This window comes from Macaca thibetana, chromosome 14 (assembly GCF_024542745.1).
Source record: "Macaca thibetana thibetana isolate TM-01 chromosome 14, ASM2454274v1, whole genome shotgun sequence".
NCBI lineage: Eukaryota > Metazoa > Chordata > Mammalia > Primates > Cercopithecidae > Macaca > Macaca thibetana.
The window spans coordinates 123593368-123615808 of record NC_065591.1 but is presented as its reverse complement, the minus strand read 5'-3'; the positions used below and the strand labels follow the sequence as shown (position 1 = coordinate 123615808).

Sequence of the window (22441 nt, the reverse complement as noted above, 5' to 3'; positions counted from 1 at the left end):
AATTTCTGAGTAAGGTTACCATATTTATCAGAAAAACACACTCCATTCTGCTTGATTCTTCTTTCTTGGAAGAAGGGGAAAGCTAGCTTATTTCTTGTTTTTCTTTGTGAGTTTGTTTTTCCTCTTTGTGTCTTAGTTCTTTCATCTGTAAAATGGGCTAGATGAATATAATACACCTCACTAGAAGCTGCCAGAATGTGTCCTTAAATTTTTTCTTTTTTTGAAAAAACAAAACAATGCTTTTCATTTGGGAGGATTATGATAAGACACAGTGAATCTTACAACTGACTGACATGGTTCTAACCAAAATTCAATTTTCGATCTAGAGACTAGAAAGAGCTTTTGGTGTCTGACCGACCTCATAAGGAAAGAAAGCCAAAGCCGGCCGAAGATGTGCACATGGTGTGGGCAGCCGTTCACTCGCTCCTGGCCTGCGGTTTCTCATGCTGCTCCCCTTCTCAGAACGCCCTCTTCATTGTTTTTCCTTCTCAGCTTCCCAGCCTCCCTCACTCCTTGCTCTTACTCCACCCCACATACACCTCAGGACTCTCTTGCATCCCTATACCACCACCTCTTTTTAAATGAAAATGTTCTGAACACAGGCAGCTCTTGCCCATTTTCCATTGTTCATCCGGCTTAAAATGGCTCTTTGATAACAGCAATTGCCATGGTGCCTGGATGTACTGAGCTACTGATCCCTGCACTGATATGCCATTTGATAACACCTCAAAATGATCATCTTCAGTGACTCACAACAAATATCCCCACGACGGCCGTGACAATGGGAAGGAAGGGAATAGTCCCTTCTCTTTTCTCCTACAGTAAAAGAACAACTTGGGCACAAAGGGAGGGCTAAATTGGGTCATGGACTCTTATACAACGCTACTGATAGTGTCTGGAACAGGAGGGGAGACCTGCTAGCTGCAGCTAACTTATTAGCCACTCCCAGGGCCCCGTGAGCCTTCCTAACTCCTTCACGCAAGCCTGAGAATGTGGTAAAAATAGCTTCAGGCAGAACACATTATGTTCTTGGCCTATAAAAACTTCACAGGCCTTACAATGCTCCTGGTGGCCTTTCCTTTGCGATTTTGCTTTCCTAAAAACAGTTACCTTTCAGATCTGTTGGTTGGCCGGTGATAATTCTGCATGATGACATTAAAAACGTAGCTGAAATCCATTAATGTTAAGAAAAGACTTCTTTGCACATTTGCCCCCTATAGCGAGGAGAAGTTCAGAAGAGGATTTTACAGAGTTCATTTGCAACCATCTGGAATCAGGACCCTGGAAAAGTTTCTTCTGGAGATGGGGGTGGGGGTGGGATAGGAAAGAAGGAAGCTTTACCTTTTGTCATCCTTGTACCACTGGAATTCTGCTGAGGGGACTGCTGAGGCTTCACACTGCAGTGTCCCCTTTTGTCCCACGGGGACACCCGTACCCTTGGCTTCTGAAATGTATGGTGGATCTGCAGAAAGAAGATGTCTCACAGCCTTTTGTTTTGTTTTGTTTTGTTTTTTGAGATGGAGTCTCGCACTTGTAGCCCAGGCTGGAATGCAAGTGGCATGATCTTGGCTCACTGCAGTTTCCGTCTCCCGGGTTCAAGCGATTCTCCTGCATCAGCTTCCCAAGTAGTTGGGATTACAGGTGCACGGCACCATGCCCGGCTAATTTTTGTATTTTTAGTAGAGACGGGGTTTCACAGTATTGGCCAGGCTGGTCTCCAACTCCTGACTTCAGGTGATCTGCTTGCCTCGGCCTCCAAAAGTGCTGGGATTACAGGGCACTGCACCTGACCTACAGCATTTTAAAATGCATTTTAAAATGAAGAAGGCTGCTTCCTTTGTTGATTTTGTTTCTCATTCTCTGTCCTGGCTCTGCTTACTTAGACAGTAAAATTGCTACACAAATTGTACCAGAGATTAAAAATATTTTTGATGCTGCTCTAAGAAAAAGCTGGGTCTTTCTTTCATGTGTTGCTTTTGTTCTCCTCTGTACAGAGTTGAAATGACCATGTACTCAAACATTTTTTCTGTTTAAACTTTTTAACTTTCATAGGATGATGCCAGCCCATCAACCCTACACTCCAAGGGTTGACAGTCAGCTCCTTTAATCAGCCTTCTAGAATTTCTGCACACCAGGTTCTTGCCAAAAGTATATAACCTCGAACTATTCAATTCCCATCAAAAGCTCAGTTGCAAGAAATAATATTCAAGGAGAATTGCCTGAAGGATATACAGATGAGTCATTCTTGGTATTCTAAAACAGATCCCTGAATCAAGTCAGAGCAGGTGACCACACTAGGCCTATGTATGCACTTGGTCTGCATTCATCTGAAGTCTTTCCCAAACTACCCTTCACAGTTTCTATTACAGGGCATTATGAAAAACAGCCACAATAAACTGGCTATTCTATTTAATGCAGAAATATTGTACATGATGTTGCTGACTCTCTCTCAAAGTGCTCTATTTGTGGAGATCCTGAAGAGAATTTTCTCTAGGGTCTCAATACCAGGGAAGGCAGTGTTTCTCCCAAGCAACTAATTTGCTTTTATCTTATGGACAACATGAATTTTAAAGCAGGTGAGGTTTCTCTCTTTGCTTTAGCAAGGCTAAGCCAAATTCTGCACCTGCACCGAACGATCTTGTGGTAATATTTCATGTGCTGGAGTTTTCCTAGCTTTCACTCACTTTCCTAAGCGTATTTTTTCTTTGCTTCTGTTTCTTTATGTTTTAAGTTCATCTTTATAAACTGCAAATCCTCTTAAGTCCCTTTGTAAAAACTTGTGATATAATTTTTAAAATGACAGCATTTTTATACCTATTGCCTTGCTTCTTAAACTGCTTTATATTGACTGTGTTCACATTGTAACAGAAACCTAAATCTTAAAGATTGGATATTCTCCTAGCTACAGTCTCCTTTTAACTCCACCCCACCCAAGTTTTGAAGGGAAAAGTCATCTCATTTCCCGATTTAGTTATTGAGTTCTATTTCTTCCTAAGTCTTCCTGGAATGTGCACAGCAGAGAAAACTTCCAGAATGTTGTAGGGAGCTAAGTTAAGGTACATAATTAGGAACCCAGAGGGAAAAGAGTGAAAGGAGGTAGGAAATTCAAGTAGGATTGATGTCAGAGAGAATCTGGAAGGCTGAGAAAGGAAATGAGGGGTCCACACAGGGCATTTCAAACTTCTTGGATTCTGTATCTTTGTTAGTAACAAGCAAATTTATTGTTACATCCTCTAAGATCTATATCATAGCTATTTGTACGTATACCATGCACATCTGTAAGTGTAAAATAATGAGATACAATAGATGAACCACAAAGGGAAGTTCTAAACTTCCTTCATACACTCTAGCACATGGTTTCTTGTCCCATTATGGAGATGTCTGGTCTAGACAGTGAGAGGCGCCAGCATAACTGTATTGTGTGAGTAAATTATGGGAAAATTTTGGATTTGAAGACTTGTTTAAAAAATTATGAGTTGAATGCCATTTAATGATCTCCCAGCCATGCAAGTCAAGTTTGGCATTACATTCAGTTACTTTCAGCTACTTTTTCTTTTAATGTGACACCATGACACCTTGAGGTGTCAAAAACTAGAGTCAGAAATGATTGCTCCTGAAAGCAGAATATGGAAGGTGGTGCTGCATTCTTCCCTCCCTAAGTCAGTAGCTGGGTGTGCCAATGGGCTCTGGGTGGTGGCTGTGACAACAGACCAGCCTCATGCACGTGCAGGGTGGGTGGTGGTGAGAACACTTACAGTTCACCGTGACCTTTACTCTCCGTACCACGGGCGCGGCCACGTCATTGGAGGCGCTGCACTCGTAGTCCCCTGACTGCTCCCGGGTGATGCCCTGAATTTCCAGGTATTCGTCTTCACTCACAAAGCCAACCGCTGTGGAAAAACCAGTAACGTTGGTGAAATACAAGGAAAAAAAGACCAAATATATTAACTTAGAAAACAAAGTATAAAATGGTTATGTCTGCAGATAATTCGCCACTTGTAAGTTCAGATTTTGAGGAATTTTGAGGATTATCCCTCCTCCATCTCTTCTACACCTCCGCACCACCAACTTTTCCTTGGCTCCCCAGTGGAACAGCTGAATTGTTTGTGTTCCTAAGTGAACTAAGCACAGTGCCTGGAGAATTACTGGTCCCGATAAGTGATTAATAATTTTGACATTTACACTGCCTGTATCTTACCAAGCAGTTGTGCTCTGGGATCTAAGTTAGGCACCTTAACTCTTTCTGATCTCAAGGTATCACTTAGACTGAGCCTTGAATATAAAGTTTATGACTACATCCTTGAGCATAAATTAATTAAAAATGCCACACCAGCAGCTACACACACACACACACACACACACACACACACACACCACAAAGGCAGCAGAAACACTAACATAATAAATTTAACTTTCTGTTTTTTGACTCAGATAATTAATTGGATAGGCAGAAATCAACGTGCTCAACTTTGATCTGCTAGAGCTCCTAGGTACAAGATCCTAAAGAAAGATCAGCAATGGGACTCCGCGCTTGATGCCTAACTGTAAGCATGTCAGAAATTCATCAGGTGACACGGCTGCAAATCCACTCAGTCCCCTCATCATCGCAGGACTTATTGTCTTTAGTGAAAAATTATGAGTAATAATAACAACCCTTCACACACTAGACTCTGTGCCTGACGTCTGGCCATGAACACTCAGTTATTGAAAGACCAAGATATTTAAGGCAAGAGGAGATTTCAAAGTTCTCTCCCAGAGGCACCCGAGCCTTAGCTTCTTTGCCAAAAGACAATGAAAAACAAAAGTTAGAGCTTACATCCCAAGTTATCCTCCCTTTTCTCTTAAATGAGGGTAATTACAATGACAGCATCCTAAACCTGGATACCTTTAAAAGGAAAAGAGGTGCTAGTAATTAATGATTATTACCAGACAACAGGCATAAGTTAAGACTGTCCCTAGCAATTGAGAAGTATGTTCCCAAATGTAATATACATACAATCCTAATACCTCACAGGGTCACAGGGCTATTTAGACTAACACACGAACATGCCTATATATGTACACACTCACACACAGACACATACGAAAGCACTCTGAAACTCCCGTGTGCTGCCCACCTGTTGATTTAGCTATTAATCCTATAATCTGGCTGGAGGTACAGCTTCAAGGGGTATAGAACTGTATTAACATGAGTGGCCCAAGAAAGGGAACAAAGGAACATTTCTCTCCAGGTCATAAAACCCTTCTGTAATGCCACATGTTTCTGCTGGCCCAGAGCACAGAAACAGTAGCTGTAAAAAACCAATACAACAAGGGATGATGTGTGTGGTATGTAAGGGATGATTGTATGTGTTCCATGACAGTGTGGAAGTCACTGTTTTGTCAAGATAACCACAATAACAGTAACAACAGCAACAACAGCAAGACCATGGTCTTGTGAAGAAGGGCCACTGCCTTGTTCCATTCGATCAGCACTCTTTGGCCGTGATAAGTCTGTGCCACTGCCCAGCAGTAGGCCCACCTGGGGCCGCACTTCATACATCTTCATGCCATATGCAAACTACACTATGTATGTACAGAAGGTTTCTTGCCTCTGATACATAGAGAAGAGGAAAAGAACAGCCTATGTCCATTACAACAAACAAGAAAGAGATATTAAATTCATAAGACAAAGAAGGAACCTGTTCATGAGTAGAAAACATGGCCAAAAAGACCAGGATATGAAGACGACAAACAACATTAACCCAAATAGACTCATAGTTGCTACCAGTAAGACACTTCTAATGGTCTCAGTAGCCTTTAATAATATTGTTTGATAAGCATCTTTAGGGGAAAGGTACTAACCTTGATTTGAGGATGGGTAGAAGAATTGAGAAAATCTGTAATTCCTCTTGTGTTGTCCTTGTTTATTTGCTACCAACCATGGGCTTACATTTGTCAGAGCCTTCCCTGCCAGAATGCTATAATTACTGTGCCAAGCATCTCGGAGACCAGTGTCACACTTAATATTCCCATTAATTTTAAATGGTAGTCCTTGGTACATATGTGTGGCAATTGGTGTCATATTTTAATTAGGCTTGCCCTACACCATCTGAAATTAATAATAGCTCGAATTACCAGTGTAATTTATAAATTAACAGTGCCGCAGCATTAGGAAATAAATTAGCTCTGGACAGCTGTTTCTGGATTGAGCTGCAGGGTCGAAGCAGTGACTGGTAGGACCTCAGGTCTCCTGGGAAGCTGTGTATTACATCACCAAAGCAGGGAAACAGACAAAAAGACACAAGTTCTCTGGATCTCTTGTGCTCTCCAGCTAAAGTTCATGCATCTGTTTCACTTCCATAATTCAAATGTGCTCTTTTGTGGCCACAGCTAGATTTGTAAAGGCCAACTTGTCATATGGACACCCAAATGGAAAGGCCTGCTTGGGGCATGACAGACCTGGACTGAAATGCAGGTACACAAATATTAAGGCAGTCAAAATCGAGAACTCATCAGTTTTCTATGGGGACATGGGTGCCACATTAATTTATGTGTAGTTTTGTATATTTATGTCAGGTGATCTTGTGTAGGAAAGGACATTGGATGGCTCAAGTTTTGGGGATGGCATATGGTCTCTACTGATCCAAATTTCTAATTCCAGAGGAAGGAGATTTTTCCTCAAGTCATCCTGCAAGAACAGTGAGGCTTAATCCTACCTTCCTATGTTCCCTGGACCAAATGTGCAATCACGGAGAAACCACAATGACTTCATTGCTCACCAGTTATTACATGTACACTTTTTGATTAAGTTGGGTAAGGCATGTAAAAAGTGACTTGTACATAGTAATATGCTTAATAAATGTAAGCTTTCATTGTCATTATGCTCACTTCTCTCCTCACCCTTTTTCTCTACTAGAGGCATATATGGCAAAACCAGAGAGAAAGTTGGTCAGTTTATACATAACAAAATACATTTTGAACCACCCGAAATCAGGTTCTTAAAGGAGATGCCTCAAACAAACAAACCCCCCCAAAACACTAAACTGAAATCTGAGTTTCTAGAGTTAATAAGTCAAGGAAAATTCTTGTTTAAAAGCATTTGTGCTGTGGCTATGAAGTGATCAGTGCTTTATCACTAGTGTGAGGAACTTACAAAGCATATTGGGTAAAAAGAAATCAAGCAAGCATAGTTTTTAAAGTACTAAAGGATATTCTTGGTTAAGAGACATCAGTGGGGAAGAGGCAAACCACTTGATAAAACCCTGTGAAAAGAAACTCTTCATGGTCAACAGCTTCTCATTATAAGTCTGCTTTTTCTTTCTGTAAAGAAAATGCATCCTCGGGTGGAAATCACACACTCCTCTTCCTGAAATATCCCCTTCATCATGGTCCACTTCTTCAGACACTAGAAATGGCTCCTTATTTTTCTGTCACATCAAACACAAACTCTACTGCCTTATTATCAAAGCCCTCCATAAAGTAGCCCTGATCTATTCACTCAAGTTTATCTTGCATGAGTGCTATGAAGAAGGCAACTGATCATCATCCTAAGAGGCAAAAGTTTGGGATCAGAAAAAGCCAATTCGCTACCCTCTAGTTTCACGACGGGGTAGGTCTCCTAACTCCCCTGTACCCCAGCGTCTTCATCTGCACAATCAGAATAATGTTACCTACTTCTAGGGTTGCTGTGAAAGACAACATGTGGAGTGCAGTGGGGACCCTGAGAGGCCCAGGACAAACCCTCTGTAGAACTTAGTCTAAACAACTGGTATACCACGCCACCACTGCCACTGCTGCAGCTCTCCTGCCAGGCCATGCTAGTTCTCATCCTGGACCAACATGATGATTTGTTCTTCACAGATTTTTTTTTTTGTCACCTAGAAAGCTGTGCCCTCATGGTCTATCTAAGCAAATACCACCTTTCTTTCAAATGTTAACTCTTCCTTGCAAATACCCTATTATGGGTTCCATTACATCCTCCCAAAAAAGATATGCTGAGGTCCTACTATCAGTACCTCAGAGTGTGACTATATTTGGAAATAGGTCTTTACGAAGGTAATTAAGTTAAAATGAGGTATTACCATAGGCCCTAATCTAATATGACTGGTGTCCTTATAAAAAGGGATTCAGGCAGACACGCACAAAGAAAGGGCAGAGTGAAGACACACAGGGTGAAGATGACCCATGTGATTGGAGTGATGCTTCTATGAGCCAAGGAATGCCAGGCATTGCCAGTGCATACCAGAAGCCAGGAGAGGTGAGGGAAGGTTCTCCCCTGTCACTGTCAGAGAGAGCATGGACCAACCAATCACTTGATTTTGACTTCTAGCCTCCAGCACTGCAGAGTTTTCTTGTTCTAAACCACCCAGTTTTTTGTGCCTTGTCACAGTAGCCATGGGACACTAATACATTCCCTTTTGTCTCCTAACTCTTGGTGCCTCTGGCTGTTCTGCACTATTGTTGCACATTCCGTTCATCTAGTCTTTAAAATCATAAGATAATTAAAGAGCTTAAAGGGACATTAATGGTTATATAATTCCATAGTTGCTCTGCTAGTACATAGTCTGTCTGCAGTAGATTTCACTAGAGTAGTTGCTTAAAATATAGAATTTTAGGTCCCACTCATACCCACTAAACCAGAATCTCCTGGGATGAGGTGTTGTCATAATCTTCCTAGGAAATTCTCATGCATAGGCCAGTTTGGGAACTAGTGATTTCACTCAAGCCTCGTATTTTTCTTGTGGGAAACTGAAGCTTAGGCATATATCTGGTCAGTGACAGAGCACACCAGGTCTCCTGATGTCCAATCCACTGCTCCTGCAACTGTAATGAAGTTTCTGAGCAGCTGTCTTGTGCCGCACACAGGGAGCTAATTTTTCCAATGCGATTGAAGGCCTTTGACAGCAGGAACCAGGTCTTGGATATCTCTGGCTCTCAAGGCAGCTAGGAAACCAGTTTACACAACTTTAAAATTTGTCAACTTCTTATTGACTAACTTCTCGCTGACAGACCCAGAACAACAGGTCGAATTCAATGAAAAAAAGTCAGAGACCCCTTGTTGCTCACCTAACCCTCCTGTGGCTTCATTCCCAAAACAACACCATTTACAGTCATTGTTCTTTCCTGACTTTAGGAATTGTATTTCCTGACTTTAGGAAATATCATCACTATTAGTGTTCTAACATAAAAGATTTTCTTTAAATATGTGATTTTAAAAAGATTTATTGAGTGTTTAGTATAACTTATATTTAGTTTTGGGGCCAATAATTTCTTCAGGAGAAGGCATCCTTAATTTAAAAGTGTAGATCAATGAAGAAGTATGATTTACCTAACAGGAATTTGTTTTACAGCCAATTTTTTTGAAATACAGCTATTTCATTAAGTGGAATATGACAACCAAAGCAGGGAAATGAAGCAAGCTGGATATGTGATCACACCTGCCCCCATATCCCCACAGGGCTTTGGTGTTGTCCAAAGTGCTGACCTCAGCATTTGCAACTAATCAAAGGACGGAGACTGTCTTGTGTGCAAAACATCCCTTTGGAAAAGAAAATCTCACATTTGTGACTTCATAGATTGAGCATTAAAAATCTTTATAACTGAAAATAATAATACCCACAGTGATCATTTTTATCATACCCAAGAATAAGCTTGTCAGGAGTACAGCTGTAGCTAGTGGAGAGGAGAGGGCACAGCTGCCTCCTTGCTTAATATTTTCATGGCATATATACCAGCTGAGACAAAATCATTGGACATCAGAAATTGAAAAAGATACAGAACATAGAATCCGAGAATTGGAGAGTTGGAAGGAATCGTTTTTAAAATTTAGCCCCTATCCCGTGACTAGCAGTGACGTTCCAGTCCTGCACCATCTCAGGTTGCATCAGGTGTTCCTGTTAAACCCAAGCTGGCCTCAAGGACAGCTGTGTTCCCCTAGTGCCATTATGATGGCTGGTGAGCATTCAAGGTTTTCTGTTTTGATTGCATGAAGGCATGGTTTTGCGCAGATGCTGGGACATAAGACAGACAGAGGTGAGACTCCTATTCCTCAATACCAACACGCGCAAGCCTCAGGAACTGATTTTGAGGTCTGATGAAGAAAGTGAGCTTGGCCAGAAAGGAAAGAAGCTCTTTTCATGAAAGACTTTAGAGGTTTGACTGTGGCCCTACCCAAATCTCATCTTGAATTGTAGTTACCATAATCCCCACATGTCATGGGAGGGACCAGGTGGAGATAACTGAATCACGGGGGGGGGGTTTCCCCCATCCCGTTCCCATGACATTGAGTCAGTTCTCACAAGATCTGATGGTTTTATAAGGAGCTTCCCACCTCGTGGGACACTCATTCTTCTTCCTGCCGCCATGTGAAGAAGGCAGTGTTGGTTTCCCCTTCTGCCCTGATGGTAAGTTTCCTGAGGCCTCCCCAGCCCTGAGGAACTGGGAGTCAATTAAATCTCTTTTCTTTATAAATTAGCCAGTCTCGGGTATGTCCTTATAGCAGTGTGAGAACAGAGGTGTATGGTGCCTCTGTGAGTTCCGGTGTCAAGGCCTGCTGATGAACTGGGGAAGGCCTCTTTCACACCAGGTCCCCTGAGGACTCAGTGCAGTCCTGGGAGCTGGAGTGCACAGACCGATATGGCTTAAAAACAGCCCCACTCCAATTGGCAGCAGAGGCCATGTGAGGGACTGACAAAGGGGGTGGCACAAGAAGACTTGTATTTAAGCATGTAACAGGGACTCCAAGAAATACCAGAGCCAGTTCTGAGGTAAAGTGAGCGTCCCAGGCAGGCAGATGGGTGCTGAGAGGCACAGTAATATGGAATTAATGCAATCCTGTGCTGCTAAGCTAGACAAGACTGGGGACATGTGAGCTACCCACATAACCCACACAGCAATATCCGCTGCAACAGGGTGAAACTATCCGTGTTTAAAAGTGTTTCCACAATGTGACATTCACGTCGAATGATCTACATAGGATAGCTTCTGCGGGCCTGATACTAGGCTGGAGCAGTGGTTGAAGAGTTGGTAGCAGCTGTGAGCACCACTGCCCATGGCTGCACTGTCGGGCAGTGATGAGCTCTAGCATTTCTGCACTCGAGCCCTACAGACTGTACTAGCTGACAGTTCAGTTCTCTGCACTTCAGATTCCTCTTCCGTAAAATGGGTAGCATAAGGTTACCTTATAGTATTATTGTGAGCATTAAATGACTAAATATGGGTAAAGTACTTAGCATATAGGAAGCTCTCAGGAAATGGTAGCTATCATGACCTTTATTCTTAATGAAACCCTAATTAGGCTTTAGCACATTTTAATACACATGATGATACCAGAACATCTCAACTCAGAAATGAAATAATAATCAGACCTCTTCTTTGCCAGGAGGAACTTAATAATAATAAATCTTACAAAGGATTCACCACAGATCCTTTAACTAGAAAACTCTACTCTCTTCACTTAAAACAGGATGCGATTGATAAGAAATATAATTTCTCATGATTGTTTCTTTTCAAAAAGCAGGTATAGCTGCATAGCCCAGGTAAGAACTGCTGAGAGCTTAAAAAATGTCTCTGGTTTCAGAACTAAAAATAAAAGGATATAAATATATTTTATATCTATCTCTATATATATATGTAATATACATACATATATATTACACATAGTTCCTTGACATTTCCTTTGGATGCAGGTAGCATGGCTGGCAGAAAAGAGAATCTGATTATCTTGCCAAAAATGGGCAAATTTAAAAGATGTGTTTCATAGGAAAAGTTCTGAAGGGCTCAAACCTACTTTCGCCTGTTGTAATGCTGCAGTACAGGCCTCACACAGTTGATATCAAACATAGAGCCCATCTCTGAGAAATGGGATAGCTGAATTGTTCTAAATAGGTGGCTCCTATCATATAAGAGAAAGCATTCTTAAATAGGCCCACGCTGGCTGCTTGTGAGCTGTGCATAAGTCGTAGAGTATGCATATGGCAACATCCCTGTGACATTGCCTCTTCGTCAGCTCAGATTCCTATTTACTTCACCTGAACTTCTTTTATGCCCGAGAAACTTGTCTCCTGCTTTCTCAGGATACCCTTTCTGTTACACAGAAACTGCTTCTTCCTGAGCTCCTTCACCTTGCCATACCTTCTTTTGCACCATGTCCCATTCCCCAAGCAACTTCCATGTTCACTATACCCTTTGCATAAGCTAGAAATGCAAATGAATAGTATTTTTTGTTTTGTTTTGTTTTTTTGAGACGGAGTCTCGCTTGGTCGGCCAGGCTGGAGTGCAGTGGCCGGATCTCAGCTCACTGCAAGCTCCGCCTCCTGGGTTCACGGCATTCTCCTGCCTCAGCCTCCCGAGTAGCTGGGACTACCGGTGCCTACCACCATGCCCCGATAATTTTTTTTGTATTTTCAGTAGAGACGGGGTTTCACCGTGTTAGCCAGGATGGTCTCGATCTCCTGACCTCCTGATCCATCCTTCTTGGCCTCCCAAAGTGCTGGGATTACAGGCGTGAGCCACTGCGCCCGGCTGTGAATAGTTTTTAAATTAATTTATTAACCAGATTCTATCACAAAGTAATAAATATAGATTCAATAAAAATATTATACAAACTGGTGCCAAGTATAAATTGCATGTGTGTGTGTGTGTGTGTGTGTGTGTGTACACACATATAAGTGTGTATTTATATCAACAAAACATTTATCATAGATCCTGACACATATAAAGACCTCATTTGATAGTTGGAACTGAATATATGTATATGGTTGAATATGTAAGGCTACACATATATCAACTGTACCATTTTATAGATATGTAGAACAGAAAAAAATGTCCTTAATTTTTTTTGATAGGGAAATCTTCTGGGAATAATAATTAGCTTCATATTAAAGAGAAGCTGCAACTTAACGTCTAATTATAAGACAGCAAACCCTTTGTACTCTACAGAGCCAGGCCCTGTGCATTTCTGAGACCGATCCCTTCCCGTAACAACATGACGTGAGTTTTCTTTGCAGATGTGGCTTCAGAAGCTGGGCTGGCCCTGGAGTTGGGTGCTCTTCTGCTGTGAGGCTTCTCAGGAGGCCTGTCAGCTCAATTTTGCATGCAGACCCTCTATTACGCGTGATGATATCAAAGTCAGAAAGCACACAGCTGGGTGCTTGGAGTTTGCAGCTTGATGTCTGGGAACTGTGTATTTGCAGTAGTGCAGCTGATGGCTGCTAAAAAAATAAAAATAAAAAAATAAATCAGCTTTTGATTTGTAAACTCAGCCAATTTGATCTGAAAGACATTGATAGGGGATAAATATAGCACTCTGCAGTGTCATATTGCCTCATATCTCGGCTGTTTGCTTTCTCTTTTTCTAAATCACTGGAGATACAAGCCAATACTGAGTGCTGATAATTTTGAAGGAGTTGATTGCTTTCAATGCCTCGCCCAGATTAATTTAAGGGAATTCTATTGACTTAAGAGGCTCCTAAAGGGTTAAGGTTCTCCTGACACCATCGTGCTCAGGATCAGATAAATCACCTTCACTACCTGGATTCCAACAGCCTTGGGAAGTAGGGCAGCCTAGGATTTAGCCATCAATACATTTTGTAGGGCAGGGGTTCTTAATCTGAGAATTGTGGAACTGTAACCCCAGGGGTTTTGAACACCAGGAAATAATATTATGCATACGTGTATTGGTGTGTGTTTTCCCTAAGAAGAGATTCTACAGCTCTCTGAAAAGGATGTAAAAGGAGCCCAGGACACACACGGCTTGGTATCCCCCTTGCTATGATCCTCTGTATCATCCCCTAGTGATGGTGCAGAACCAAATCCATGTCAACTCACATGTCTGCCAAGAAAAAGCCCTCAAACATGTAGCGGAGAGGAGGGAAAAGAACATCACTCCACAGGGAAGCAGAGCCTTATGTGTGTTTCATTAAATATTTTGTGGAGGATGGGAAGTGAAATAACTTATAAATAATCCTTTTGAAGAATAGATATATCAATCTGGGGAGTTCTTTTTTCACTAAATGGGGGAAGGTCTTTTCCCACCAAAGCATGAGTTGAAATGCACGGAGGATGCAAGGCTCTCCCGCTTCCTGCAGAGGCCCATGGCCACTGGCTGATGAACTAGAAGCTTCTTGCACATGGAAGGAGGAGGGAGGCCAGGCTTTCCCTTCGCAAGCAGCATCCTCAGAGGCAGAGGAAAATGCAGGCTTTCCTGAAGAATCCCATTTATTAGTGATGGTATCAAGTAAAACTCAATGACAAGGGGACCTCTTGGGGGACAGAGGGAGTAGAAAACCTGGGGTGGGGTCAAATCTATAGTTAAGACAATCTAATGAATAAATTCAGATCCGATTCTGGGAGAAAACTACAAGGTGCCAGGAATACTAGAGGTGGAAGTGCCATCTGTGTATTTTCAATTGGCATGGAGAGGACAGACACCAGCCCATGTGCAGAAGGGAATAACTTGGGAAACCATGCAACAATTCTACAGAAGGGCAGGAAGTCTATTGGAGTAGGATCCTTTGGGTCTTGGGAGAAAGGGAGACATGACTGAAAACCCTTGTATTTGTAAGATGTAATTAAAGCCTTTGACTGTGGAAAAAAATGAACCTTTATAAACAGTTCTCAAAGTCTATTCTGCACCATAGCTACTTCCTACCAAATCATCCTGCTGGAAACACGTGAACAGGCCCTGTCCACTTATTTGTGAATGCCTCGCCCCTCTGTTCTTAGCATTCCACTGCCAGGTGGAATCTTCACCTACATGAAATCTATAAAAAGACAGTGTGTGAAAAGGAAAAGAAGAGCTGATTTACTCTTTCACTGGGCACACTACTACTGTGCCTTTCTACTTGACGTAAAATCTAAACATAGGCACGCACACCTGGGTCCTGGATAGAATGCAATGCATTAAAACAAGCAAACAAACATAGAACTCCTGAATCCTCAGTATGGCCATGTCTCTTAGGAACTGGTAGCCTTGAGTAAATAGCTGGGCTTCAGTTCCTTCCTTAGTAAAATGTGGCTGTTTATTTATTACTGAAACACTCATATATGGGGTCTGAAAACTGTATGAGAGAAGTTGTGCAAATATATGGAAGAAGGATAAACACATGGGAAATAATTTTTAAAATGTTAGAAGGAACAAACTAGAGGAAAAGTTTTGGACACTCAAATCCTAAATAACAGCATCATATAAGGCCTACTCCTCTACTACTTGTCCCCCCTCCCCAGGTAAACCTTTTAAATGCCATCTCCACATTGTAGATGGCCAGCTGTACTCATGATCTTCACATCTGCATGACCGTCCCTGGAGGACCTGCGGAGTTCCAGACCCATAACTGCCCATGGGACGCCTCCTCTGTACGCTTCCCAGACACCACAGGATGAATTCACCACCTTGCCCTTACATCTGCTCCCACTCCTGTGCCTAATCTCTCTTGGCAGTACTGCCAAATCCTCATTCTCGTAAGATAAAAGAGAGTTACATGGCTTGCTCTCTTTCCCTTACTCCTCACTTTCAATCAACAGACCCTGCTGTTTCCACTCACTTCACAGCTTCCAAATCCATTCTCTTCTTTTCGTCATCATTGTTACTGCCTTAATTCAGGCCCTCATTACCTACTCTGGATTATTACAATATCCTCTTTATGAGTCTCCATGCCTCCCGTTTATTCTTTTCTTTATTGCCAAAATAATTGTCAAAAATAAGAGTCAATCCCACTTCTGCTTCAATCCTTCCACCGCTCTGCACTGCTCTGTGGCATGGAATGTGAAGGTTCCCTTGAGCTGGCTGTTGCCTACCTTTCCAGGTTCTTTATTACCATCTCACTTCCCCCTACACCCACTGGACACACCAGTGAAGTTCCTAAAACACGAGGCATTGTACTGATCTGTGCCTGTGTGTCTTCTCTTTTGTCCACCTTCAAATGTCTATGCAGCCTTCAAAACTATCCTAGCTATCACTGCTCCGGGAATGCTTTTGTCACATTCAAACTTCCGGACCTCCTCCCCACACAGTTTCTTATTGTTTATTTGTTTCTCTAGCATTGCTAATCACACCGTATTGTTATTATTTATAATGTTTACCCCACTGGACTCTAATTTCTAAGAGAGCAGAGACTCTTTTATGCACCTCTATATCTCCAACGTCTATAGCAGGTTTAGCACGTAGAAGGGGCCACATGATCATGTGGGTAAAAGCTGAATGAATAAACTAGCTGACTAGAGTTTTTTTTTTTTTATATATATATATACTTTAAGTTCTAGGGTACATGTGCACAACGTGCAGGTTTGTTACATGTGTATACATGTGCCATGTTGGTGTGCTGCACCCATTAACTCATCATTTACGTTAGGTATATCTCCTAATGCTATCCCTTCCCCCTCCCTCCTCCCCACAATAGGACCCAGTGTGTGATGATCCCCTTCCTGTGTCCAAGTGTTCTCATTGTTCAATTCCCACCTATGAGTGAGAACATGCAGTATTTAGTTTTCTGTTCTTGCGATAGTTTGCTGAGAATGATGGTTTCCAGCTGCATCCATGTCCCTACAAAGGACACAAACTCATCCTTTTTTATGGCCACAAACTCATCCTTTTTTACGGCTGCAGAGTATTCCATGGTGTATATGTGCCACATTTTCTTAATACAGTCTGTCACTGATGGACATTTGGGTTGATTCCAAGTCTTTGCTATTGTGAATAGTGCCGCAATAAACATACGTGTGCATGTGTCTTTATAGCAGCATGATTTATAATCCTTTGGGTACATCCCCAGTAATGGGATGGCTGGGTCAAATGGTATTTCTAGTTCTAGATCCTTGAGGAATCGCTACACTGTTTTCCACAATGGTTGAACTAGTTTACAGTCCCACCAACTGTGTAAAAGTGTTCCTATTTCTCCACATCCTCTCCAGCACCTGTTGTTTCCTGACTTTTTAAATGATTACCATTCTAACTGGTGTGAGATGGTATCTCGTTATGGTTTTGATTTGCATTTCTCTGATGGCCAGTGATGATGAGCATTTTTTCATGTGTCTGTTGGCTGTATGAATGTCTTCTTTTGAGAAGTGTCTGTTCATAGCCTTTGCCCACTTTTTGATGGGGTTGTTTTTTTCTTGTAAATTTGATTGAGTTCTTTGTAGGTTCTGGATATTAGCCCTTTGTCAGATGAGTAGATTGTGAAAATTTTCTCCCATTCTGTAGGTTGCCTGTTCACTCGATGGTAGTTTCTTTTGCTGTGCAGAAGCTCTTTAGTTTAATTAGATCCCATTTGTCAATTTTGGCTTTTGTTGCCGTTGCTTTTGGTATTTTAGACATGAAGTCCTTGTCCATGCCTATGTCCTGAATGGTATTACCTAGGTTTTCTTCTAGGGTTTTTATGGTTTTAGGTCTAACATTTAAGTCTCTAATCCATCTTGAATTAATTTTCGTATAAGGAGTAAGGAAAGGATCCAGTTTCAGCTTTCTACTTATGACTAGCCAATTTTCCCAGCACCATTTATTAAATAGGGAACCCTTTCCCCATTTCTTTGTTTTTGGCTGACTAGAGTTTTGATGGCTGTTCTAGCCTATCATAATTCATCATGATATCATTATATCATATCAATTGTTAATCATATCAATGATTCGGAACACTCTTTGATGACCTTTAAGAAAACAGTGAATATATACATATTTTTAAGGTTTTTCTGTCTCGTATGTGTCTCTCTCTGTGTGTGTGGGGGAGAGAGAGACAGACAGACAGAGAGAGACAGAGAGAGAGAGACAGAGAGAGAGACAGAAAGGGCTGGATTCATGAAGAGATGTCTTATAATCTCCTAAGGCTAAATAATTTCATTCCATATTTCCTAAGGGAGACTAAAAGAGCCTTCATCAAACTAGGCTTGGAATGAATAACAAAAGAGCCAAGCTTGGCCATCTTCACAAATATTCTTAGTTAAAAGCTCTTGTAGCCAATGTCCCTGCTTCCTTGGGATGCAGTGTGCCCTAATCAGAAGTGTCTCAGAGAGCTTTCTTATGTCATTATCAATTAGGTTGCATTTTTTCCTAGTGGAATCAGCCTGGTTATTCAGCTCTGTCTATTTGTAATTAGCAGTGGACTGATTGCAAGGAGTGAGATTAAACTCTCTCTACCTTCCTGGGACAGGCAAGGAAAAAACTGCCACCATCACTACAAAATGGGCCTCAACATGCTCCTGTGACTTTCCTGCACCTGCTTGGTCTCAGGACTAAGGGCTTTGCCTGCCATTGACAGTGCTGTCCTTCCTGCCTCCTTCTGTCCTCAACTGCTCGATGTAAGTTGCATTAATTCCCTTTCCTCTAGACTTCTTCAACCCCAGTAACTCTTCCTTCCCCACAATCCAAGAGAAAATAAAGGAACATTTTACTGGATCTTGGAGTGAAAAAACTAGCAATCTTAACTGATGAGTTTTATTTTTTATTTCAGTTCTAAATCTCAACTTCAGAAGACTAATTTCCACATCTAAGACTTGAATGGCACCTTCCATGGTACAGTACAAGAGCTCATGCATCAACCAATGGAGTTAGCAGCTGATAAAAAAAGTGGGACAAAGGAATGAGGGGAGGAGAAGGAGAGGAGAGTGTCAGAGAGCCAGAGAGCACAGGCAGATGATAAAATTACACGTCAAACAGAGAAAGCAACCAGAACACCCATGATTGCTGAAGGCAATTATTCAGTTGCTTAGGTAAATCAGAAGTTTGCTCCTACGACTACTGTGTTCTCATCAAAGCTCAAAGTCATAGTCACACCTTTGGGAGGTGTTAGCCTTAACCATGCTTTCCTATGATGCCTGTGGGGACAGCTAGCCTGCACACCACTGTAGCATCCTATGGTGCTTTGAAGACCCCGGTATCAGCTCCAGTTACCACTCTTCTCCAGGAGACTTCCATAACCAATTCTGTAAAATAGGGTCAGCAAACATTTTCTGTAAAAGACCAACTAGTATAATACATGTTTTAGGGTTTGCAGGCTGAGCGGCCTCTAGAGCAACTATTAAACTTGCCCCGGTAGCACAAAAGTAGTCACAGATAATACATAAATCAGTGAGTGTGGCTTCATTCCAAAAAAACTTTACTTTTGGACAATGAAATTGTGATTTCATACAATCCTAATGTATTGCAAAATAGTATCCTCCTTTTGACTGATACTCAATTATTTAAAAATGTAAAAAGAAAAAAGAATCTTACATTGCAGGCCATACAGAAAAGAGGCTGCAGGCTGAATCTGGCCCATGGGCTGTAGTTTGCTGACCTCTCCTGTAGAAGCATAAATCTCTAGTTATCTATGATTTCCTGTAGTCTCACAAATGCTCTTTCATATAGCCCCTCATCAGACTGCACTCCACATCCTCCCCACCCTTTCGCAGTCCTTCCATTCTGCACTCAGGAACATCTCCTGCATCACCAGCACTCCCTGACAGCATCCAATTCTTGAAGAGATGCCTCCACCTCACTCTCATACTCAGGTGGGGACATGGGCTCTCCTGGAGACCTGTCCTGTCAAGTGGGCGCTACCGAATTTTCAAATGCCACACACATTTTTTTGTTGGTTGGTGTCTTTGTTTTCCAATTAAACTTCTGAGCTCGCTCCACCTTTTTCAAACCTTACATCTTTAAGGCTCATATTATCTAAATAACTACACCCCTGCCTCTGCCTCTTCCATCACATTTCTATTCTCTACTGACCTCCTGGTTTTTTTTTTTTTTTCTATTCAATAAAAACCTTTGCTTCTTAGAGTCTCCGTCTGCATCCTAACTCCTACCATTATTCTCTGTGACCTCCTTGTCCAGAAATACAATCCATCAAAGACCTGCCCCTCATATTCTTGATCTTATCTCCATGACTTTTTGCTCTGCTGTCTTCAATGACCTACTCCACATTCACACCTGAAACTTGTCAGAAACTGAACCACCTCTGAAGGCATTAATTTAAGCATCTCACTCTTTCCATAACTTCCTACCTTTTTAAAACCTTTGTTCAGTGGCTTGAGGGAACAATTATTTTTCTTCACCAAGGCTTTAAATCCCCTGATCCAACATTTTTCAGTTTTTTTTTTTTTTTTTACTTTTACATCCCTTTTGATACAATTTATATTTTATAACCCATCATTGTTATATCTCTCTGGAAAATACTCTCAACTCCTTCACCTCCCTCCCTTGTTCCACTAGCCTGGGAAAACTGCATCCTAGATGAATCCAAATGTCTGTCTCCTCTGTGTCTGCTGTAGGAATATCACAAAAACAAGCAAACTGACTTCTCCATACATTCATGCATGCCCACCTCAAGCAGGCATTCATAACTGCCCCAGACACTTGAGCATTCTCAAGGTTCATTTTTCTCCTTCTTCATACTCTTCCAACTTCTCAGTGCCTTACCACCCTCTGCCTCAGTCTGCTGGACTTTTGCATTTATAAAACTTATTTACAAATACTATCTATTTTAATTTTTATTCAATAATAATATTAGGTAGGTGTCAACATCTGATCCATACTCATATACCAGTCCATACGATACCATCATCCCAAACACAGCATAAATTCCTATACAGCCCATCATTATCTAATGCCTCTTTATTTCCTTATCATTTCTTCCTCACATTTTCCCATACCTGGTTCAGATCTAACGGAAACAACTCATAATTCTAGAAGAATGTCATCTTATCTTTTGTCCCAAGTTTTAGTCATATTATCACGTGGAAATACTCTATTTTTCAGGTTGTGCCTTATTTTTCTTTCCAGCTACAGCTTAAATTCCGCTCGTATAGGAATACTTCTGTAACTCTGCACATTCCCTGGGATAGCACTCCCACCCCCAATTCACTGCTCATCTTAACTGCTTGGTGCTTTTTAAGAATGGTAACACCTACTACATTATATTAAAATGGACTGGTTATTTATCTCTCCCTTCAGAGTAAAGCTCCATTAAAGATAGATAATATTTCTGTATCTATAGCATATAGTTATACACAATATATAGTTGTTGAATGAATAAATGCACAAAAGTACAGCTGGTATGTTCCTTGCTCTCAATAAATTTATAATTTACTAGGTCGACGTTAATTCTTCATCTACGCTTTTATGCACAGGGTCTATTAAAACGATACACTCAGTATCCAATGCATATTTAGAACTCCAAAATGAAGGACACCATCCTTATTAAGTTCTTTAATAACCCATGACAAACATAGCTGACTCTTTAGCCCTATTTCCTATTACTCCCGGCTCTCAATTTCCCCATATCAGTGATTTACCAAGGGCAGGGCAGTGGGAGATGCCTGCTCACTGACAGTGCTGAAAATTACATGTGTATTGTGATAATAAAAAAATTATTTTTTTTATTAACTGACTATCTTTTAGTCAGTCTTACTGTTATTATTTTTAATTCTCGAAAAGACTTGCAGTCCAAGTTATTATGGGGTAACCACATCTTATCCTTTCTCTCCCATTCATTATAACTGACAAAATACATAAACAAAATATATGAGAGCTCTGAACATTAAACAATAGCAAGCAGCCTATGGAGGGAAATGAAATGAAAGCTTGAAGAAACAACAATATAGCAGCAAGTGTCCCTTGTTTGTTTTCCTCCTTCCGTTCCTGGCTTAAACTCAGAGCAGCCAGAATCCTAAAACGGTATAGCAGATGCCAACAGAAACAACAACAACAAAACCAACAAAAACAAAACAAAACAAACAAACAACTCTGGGATAAAGTCTTTTTGGTCTGAGGATGTGGAAAGATAAGGCTTGTAGGATGGAGAGTCAGGGGAAATCCGTTTTCTTTCCTTCCCTTGGCCCTGCCCTGAGGTAAACCTCAGCTCTGAAGCTGCAGTCTTGCAGCGGTGGTGACAGTAACAGCAGTGGCCACAAGACATCCAATACTTCAAAGAAAAACTTCATGACCAGAGGAACTGAGTACAGGAGCCTCTGTGGTCTGAAAAGTGTAGAGGAACACCTATTAATTTTTTTCTTCTCTTTCTTCTCAACACTTTTCCCTGGAGTTGGACTCAGTCACAAGAAATTAGTAACATTAAGGTTATGGCAGGGGGTGAGGGGGTGGAGGACGGTGCTAATAGGCTTGCTTTCTAGGCAGATGGCAAAGAAAGGAGGCTCAGGGGAGCTGGAGAGCAGGGGGAAATCACGGAGAGAGGGAGCTCAAGAAAGGAATCAGATATAGCAACGTATGAAGTCCCAGGTTCACTCTGAACTTGTGTGGAACTAACCCAGGACAGTACACCAAAGGCTTTGAGAACTCAACTCCTGTGTAAACCACCACCCAGAGTCTTAGTTGGCCAACTCTTCCTGTAATATTCTCAAAGGATCTTAACAGAATCTAGAGTCTAGTAAGATCAAAATGTGTACTACATAATCAAAAATTACTCATCCTACAAAGAACAAGGGGAAGCTAAATAATTCCCAAGGGAAAAGACAATTAACAAACACCATC

At 41.4% G+C, this 22441-nt stretch overlaps 1 protein-coding gene and 1 pseudogene across 6 annotated transcripts in view; one reads left to right on the top strand and one right to left on the bottom strand.

Moving 5' to 3' along the window:
• NTM (neurotrimin) overlaps positions 1–22441 on the bottom strand; it is a 1177876-nt gene that overhangs the window by 18192 nt on the left and 1137243 nt on the right. For all 6 annotated transcript variants that reach the window (XM_050755983.1, XM_050755984.1, XM_050755985.1 and 3 more), the window contains 2 exons: positions 3756–3890; positions 1342–1462 (listed from right to left, as the gene is read on the bottom strand). In XM_050755983.1, coding sequence (XP_050611940.1) covers positions 1342–1462; positions 3756–3890 — 256 coding nt within the window. The remainder of the gene's footprint in view (positions 1–1341; positions 1463–3755; positions 3891–22441) is intronic.
• Positions 1–22441, top strand: part of LOC126934984 (60S ribosomal protein L37-like) — an 843215-nt pseudogene that overhangs the window by 227057 nt on the left and 593717 nt on the right.